The sequence below is a fragment of the Kryptolebias marmoratus genome, linkage group LG21 (assembly GCF_001649575.2).
Source record: "Kryptolebias marmoratus isolate JLee-2015 linkage group LG21, ASM164957v2, whole genome shotgun sequence".
NCBI lineage: Eukaryota > Metazoa > Chordata > Actinopteri > Cyprinodontiformes > Rivulidae > Kryptolebias > Kryptolebias marmoratus.
In genome coordinates, this window is record NC_051450.1 from 22,970,034 (window position 1) to 22,976,630 (window position 6,597).

At 44.2% G+C, this 6,597-nt stretch overlaps 1 protein-coding gene across 1 annotated transcript in view; it reads right to left on the reverse strand.

Moving 5' to 3' along the window:
* Positions 1 to 5,479: 5,479 nt before the first annotated feature.
* The window catches only part of LOC108229158 (uncharacterized protein C18orf63), an 11,444-nt gene continuing 10,326 nt past the window's right edge, over positions 5,480 to 6,597 (reverse strand). The window contains exon 14 of the mRNA XM_037973155.1: positions 5,480 to 5,635. Within this exon, the coding sequence (XP_037829083.1) occupies positions 5,513 to 5,635 (123 nt within the window). The 3' untranslated portion in view covers positions 5,480 to 5,512. The remainder of the gene's footprint in view (positions 5,636 to 6,597) is intronic.

Genomic DNA, 6,597 nt, shown 5'->3' on the forward strand with positions numbered 1-6,597 from the left:
TTTTCCTCTTTCAGTCAGCAGTTTCTCATGTTTTCACGTCCCGCTGCGTTTTCTTCGGTTCGTTCTTTATCTGATCAGAACATCTGGAGCCGACAGATGTTTTTCTGGGGTTTGAAGGTTTGTTTTATATTCTCTTCATGACACTTTTATGGCTGCAGATAAAGAATATAAATGATTAAATTACAGCTGTTGGAGCATCTATTTTATTGTTCTGGATTTTTATCTCAACTGGGATAAAATGTTTCTTGTTCTGTGTTGAAATCTAAAAATGTTCCAGTTTAAATTCATTTATAACTAATTTAATCAAAATAATTCACAGCTGTAGTTTAGTTTGCAGTTACATGATTTCCCACAAACATCAAACATCTGAGAGGAGAGAGACGACCGAGCCGCGGAGTCTGCTCAGTCTGAAACCATCTTTGTTCAGAAACAGATTTTAAATATAAAATCAGATTTTTAATTAAAGTTTAATTTGAATTTCTTATCATGGTCCCCCCCAGAGTGATGAAATAAATCCTTCGCTGGTTTCTGATGAGTTGAATCAAAGCAGAGTTTCAGTTTTCTGCCACTCAGAGTTCCCACAGAGGAGACAATTTTCTGCACGACCCCTGACCCCGAAAGGTCAAAGGTCAAGCTAACAGCGGGTGTAACGTTACGGTGGCCTCGGGCTCCAGTTAGACTCAACATGAGCTTTTTATTTCTTCACAGAAACAGTCGGAGCTGCTCCAGATGTTAATCTGAACTTTATTTAAAGCCGTGAAGCGAGACGCTGGAGGTGAGCTAACGTTAGCCTCCTGAGTCTGCAGTCTCTGTTTTCATCCAGATGTTACAGCTGCAGCCAGCGATGAAGAGTTTATTCTCTGTAAACAAGCTGCAGAGCGTCTTCATCAGGAAGATGTTCGCCGCGACGCCTGTGCACGGTTTGATGTGCTGCAGAAGAGATCCTCCTGATGCTTTTAGCTGCTTCAGTGCTTCTTTTAGCTGTTACCAGCTGAGTTTCAGCTCCTTTCTCTGGAAAACTCCAACATGAAGAACGGCTGAAACTGGGCTTTCTTGTTGCCCTAAATGTCCTTTATTTCAGTTTAAATGATGCTGAAAGCTGCAGGGGGTCTGTAGGCCCGGTTCTGAGGTCCAGTTTGTCCTGCCGGCGTGAACAACGAGCTGCGAGACTGAACGATGAAGTTTGGGACCCGGCAGTTCAGTCAAAGTGCTTCCTGTCTGACACAAATCCTTAACAAGGTTTTATCTGCGAGGATCCAGAGACTTTCATCTGTTAATTAAACTCACCTCCAGCAGCTTCCTGCAGGCGAGGAGAACATCTGTCAGGCTGAGGGGTCCTGAGATATTCCCACCAACTCCGACAGAAGTTTATTATTTAATTATTCCAGGGAAAATGAGGCGAGTTCTTTCGTTTGCTGATAAATGAAAGTAATATTTCAGCTGCTGGCCGACAGAAGAATTTATAGGAATTATTCTTCCTGCAGCTCGTGATGGATGATCACACCTGCAACAAATGAATCATATCTGAGATAAACCGTCCTCCCTCCCACCGAAGCTCAGGAGGCTTCTAATGAGGAGGAGGAGGAGGAGGAGGAAGGAAACTTCTTCTCCTCATTTTAACAAGTCAAGATCTTCAGCTGAAACCAAAGAGCCGAAGAAAAACGCCTCCAGCTGCTGGGATTTCAGCCTCCGGAGGCTGGGAGGAAACGAGCAGCTGCTTCTACAGTTACTGCCGGAGACAGTTTGGAGACTCCCTCCTTGATGCTTCGAGACAGTTTGGAGACTCCCTCCTTGATGCTTCGAGACAGTTTGGAGACTCCCTTGCAGATGTTTGGAGACAGTTTGGAGACTCCCTGGCGGATGTTTGGAGACAGTTTGGAGACTCCCTTGCAGATATTTGGAGACAGTTTGGAGACTCCCCGGCGGATGTTTGGAGACAGTTTAGAGACTCTCTGGCAGATGTTTGGAGACAGTTTAGAGACTCCCTTGCAGATGTTTGGAGACATTTTGGAGACTCCCTCACAGATGTTTGGAGACAGTTTGGTGACTCCCTTGCAGATGTTTGGAGACAGTTTGGAGACTCCCCGGCGGATGTTTGGAGACAGTTTGGAGACTCCCCGGCGGATGTTTGGAGACAGTTTGGAGACTCCCTGGCAGATGTTTGGAGACATTTTGGAGACTCCCTCACAGATGTTTGGAGACAGTTTGGAGACTCCCTTGCAGATGTTTGGAGACATTTTGGAGACTCCCTCACAGATGTTTGGAGACAGTTTGGTGACTCCCTTGCAGATGTTTGGAGACAGTTTGGAGACTCCCCGGCGGATGTTTGGAGACAGTTTGGAGACTCCCTGGCGGATGTTTGGAGACAGTTTGGAGACTCCCTGGCAGATATTTGGAGACAGTTTGGAGACTCCCCGGCGGATGTTTGGAGACAGTTTAGAGACTCTCTGGCAGATGTTTGGAGACAGTTTAGAGACTCCCTTGCAGATGTTTGGAGACATTTTGGAGACTCCCTCACAGATGTTTGGAGACAGTTTGGTGACTCCCTTGCAGATGTTTGGAGACAGTTTGGAGACTCCCCGGCGGATGTTTGGAGACAGTTTGGAGACTCCCTTGCAGATGTTTGGAGACATTTTGGAGACTCCCTTGCAGATGTTTGGAGACATTTTGGAGACTCCCTGGCAGATGTTTGGAGACATTTTGGAGACTCCCTGGCAGCTGCAGCTCAGTGAGATGCTGGGAACAGACACACTGAAAACTGATCACTTCTGGAAGCATCTTTGTTGTCTTTAAACCCTTTTTTTTGGGATCGGGGTCAATTCGAACCCTAAATGGACGACTACAGCTGCACTGATGTGTGTTCATGTTCAATAATATTATTACATTCTCTGTAATGTTTTACTTTCTGAAGGGTTAAAGAGGTTTCTGTGGAAACATCTGCTGTTTGTGCCTTTCACACCTCTAGAACATTTCTCACCATTAAACCTTTCCCACTTGTATTATTTATAGTCGTCATCATTTTGGGAACAGGAAACTCGCTCTGGCTCTGTAAAACCCTCCGCCGATCCCCTCTGACAGACGTTATGAATCACGCAGTTGCTGCGTATCCATCACTCTGACTTTCTGCTGGTTTCTGTCCCAAAGAAACAGAAGACTCTTTGTGTTGGATCCCGACTCGGTTTCTCCTCTGCAGCCAACTTTTTCCATGTGAGGATTTCAGACGGTTTAAAAAAAGGAGGCGGTTCAGACAAATTCCACCATTTATCAAAACCCCCACCCTGTTCACACCGGCTGGTGATGCTTTCTGGGTCAGCAGAACTCAAATGGACCTCAATAAATGTTTCTGTTTCTCCCCTGCAGAAGAGCCTCAGTCGTCATTCTGTGGCCTGAGAGCAGAAACGCTGTAAAACCCGGAGCGCAGCTTTCAGTCGTACCTGAAGGCTTCCCGGGAGAAACAACGTCTCATACCAGTGACTCATTCCAGAGGTAGAATAAAGAGGCTAACCCATTCTGACACTGAAGGACGTTTTTCTGTTCAGGCAGCTCTCAGAGGAAATGAAAGAGAAATCAGTTATCAGTCGGAGTGGAGTTCCAGCGTTGCTTCAGCTCATCGGGTTCTGCTCAGCTCTCTGAGGTTCTGGTTCTGGACCGTTCTGTTGAAGATTAGCTGCTGTGTTTGGGATCGTTGGACAGAATCAGCCCCGACCATCAGCCCTCCTCCACCGTGCTGACAGGGTCTGGTTCTGGTCCAGATGAACCTAAGTGGTGCTGCCATCTTGTTTTCAGAGAGCAGAGGCTCTAATCCCCAGTGGGGCTCATTCTCCACATTTTTCCCATGTGAAAACATGTGAAAACATGTGGAGACGTGGAGCAGAGGGCTGCCCTCTGAGACGGCCCGGGGAGCAGCTGGAGCTGGATGGAGGCAGATCTGGGCGCCTCATCTTCCTCACCCAAATTATGTGCCAGTCTGTGGATCCTCTCTGACTTCTGCTCCGCCACTTTGACCTTTGACCTGCTGACTGAGGCCTGTAGAGGCTGATGGAGCTCACTGCACGGTCTGACCTTCAGGGTGAAGATCAGCAGCTGTCTCCTCTTGTGAATAATCTTCCTCTCTGCAGAACGATGGACTCCAGATGACCTTTGACCCTTCTCAGATTGACAGGCAGCAGCAGCTGAGGTCCTTGCGGATGTCTTTCCGCCCTGGGAACTCCTCCAGGACACAGCTGTGGAGCTGATCCTCTAAATTGCAGGTTTATTTAACGGCGTTGAAACTGGAGAGGTCTCCTCCTCGACCTGTCGGCGGACGGGGCTCCAGGGATCAGCCCGAGGCCGCTGAGGCCGCTGAGGCCGCCGAGCGCCACATGTTGAAACGTCTGACAGCCAGAAGTGGTTTCACCTGCTGGGAATCTACAGTCACAGCATTCCAACACGCCCAGAGCCCAGGATTGAGTTTCCTGAAGGGGGGGTGCAGCATGCAGCCCTCCGGTCTCATCTCAGAGGGCAAAGCTCGGATTTCAACAACTAGATACTGAATCTTGTCAGAAAAGCAGCCGATCAAACCTGAAATCTTTCTGTCTTTAAAGACGGCGAGACAGAAAGCTGCTGGTTTGGGACGAAGACGTCCTTCTTCGTCCTGCTGACGTCGGATCTGAGCGCTGACGGAGATGCTGAGCTGAAGTTTGGTGTGGTAGTAGCTGAGAGTCGTCCCAACACAGACTCTGACAGTGACAGCGTTCCCTGGTTTCTTCTTCTGTGACGTTTTTTAATGTTCTTGTTATTTTATGTGCAGCAGTTTGTTGTTTATAAACAAACATGAAGTCAACGTTTTCTTGGTTGATCTCAGGAAATCTTCCCCTTCGTTTGGTGGAGGACGTTTTTGTTGATCTGAGTTTATTCTTGAGACCTGAGGCAGAAACCAAACTGAACTGATCCTGGTTCAGATCTTCTGTCTCAGGTTTTTGGTGCCATCTTGATGCAAAATGCAGCAAAAACCAAAACAAACTGATTTATTTCTAAACTGAAAACATGTTTGTGTGCTTCACACATTTACACGTTTCATTTCTGCCCTTTTCAACTGTTTTATTACACGTTTGAATAAATAAATATGTTTTTACAGTCCTGAACAGGAAACACTATATCTGAATAAATAAATGAACATGTCAAACTGTAAACACAACTTTCCAACATTAAAAGAACGAGTTTGCTCCAGAAGAACAGCAGCAAATAACAGTTTAAAGAGTAAATCTTCTGTAAAATCTGGAGCATCAGTGACAGAAAAGCTTTAATCAGCCTCTGAACGTCTCTGTGGCTTCATCTGAACGCAGGATTTCATTTCATCTACACGAGCCGCTCTGTCTGGGTTCAGACTGATTAACGTTTCTCATCGATCTGTTAACCGGCAGTGAGTGGGTGTGTGTCTGTGTGTGTGTGTGTGAGGGTGTGTGTGTGTGTGTGTGTGTGAGGGTGTGTGTGTGTGTGTGTGAGGGTGTGTGTGTGTGTGTGTGTGTGTGCGTCAGGCCTCGGACAGACGGCTCAGGACCTTCATCATCAGCTCCTCCTTCCCGTGTTTGGCTCCGACAGGAACTCCTCTCTGTTTGAGCCACGACAGCAGAGCGGCGGAGCTCAGCTTCCACAGCTGCAGGAGGAAGAGGAGGAGGAGGGAAGACGTGATGAAGAGGAGAGACCGTCTGAAACTTTAACTAAACCCCGCTGTTTCCAATGGGAACCTGTCTTCCTCGACAGATGGCGTCAGAGTCGCGGATCGAGACCCGTCTGGATCAGTTAGAAGCGCTGAAGGTTTCTGAAGGATAAACTGTTCACCTTAAAACAAACAGAAGCTAAAAGCTAAAAGTTACTGAAACTAAAGCAGCTAAAAGCTCCAATTAGCACGACAGAAGCTAAAAGTTATAAGACTCTGGGGGAAGTGAAGAGATCTCCGTGTATTTCTGAGGAAATAAAGTATAAAAGTTAGTGTTTCTGTGCGACACTGAAGGGATTCAAACAGTCGGATCTAAACCAGGCTGGTTAGTTTCTGAGCTGCTGTAAGAAATCTGATAAATATTATAAATGTGATAAATATAATAAATATGATAAATGTAATAAATATAATAAATCTTATAAACATAATAAATGTGATAAATCTAATAAATCTGATAAATGTGATAAATTTAATAAATGTAATACATTTGATAAATTTAATAAATATAATAAATGTAACAAATGTAATAAATATATAAATCTTATAAACATAATACATGTGATAAATTTAATAAATATAATAAATATGATAAATGTAATAAATATAATAAATGTAATAATTCTGATAACTGTAATAAATGTAATAGATCTGATAAATATAATAAATATAATAAATCTGATCAATCTGATAAATCTGATAAATGTAATAAATATAATAAATCTGATAAATGTGATAAATTTAATAAATGTAATAAATTTGATAAATTTAATAAATATAATAAATGTAACAAATGTAATAAATATATACAGGTGCTGGTCATAAAATTAGAATATCATGAAAAAGTAGATTGATTTCAGTAATTCCATTTAAAAAGTGAAACTTGTATATTATATTCATAC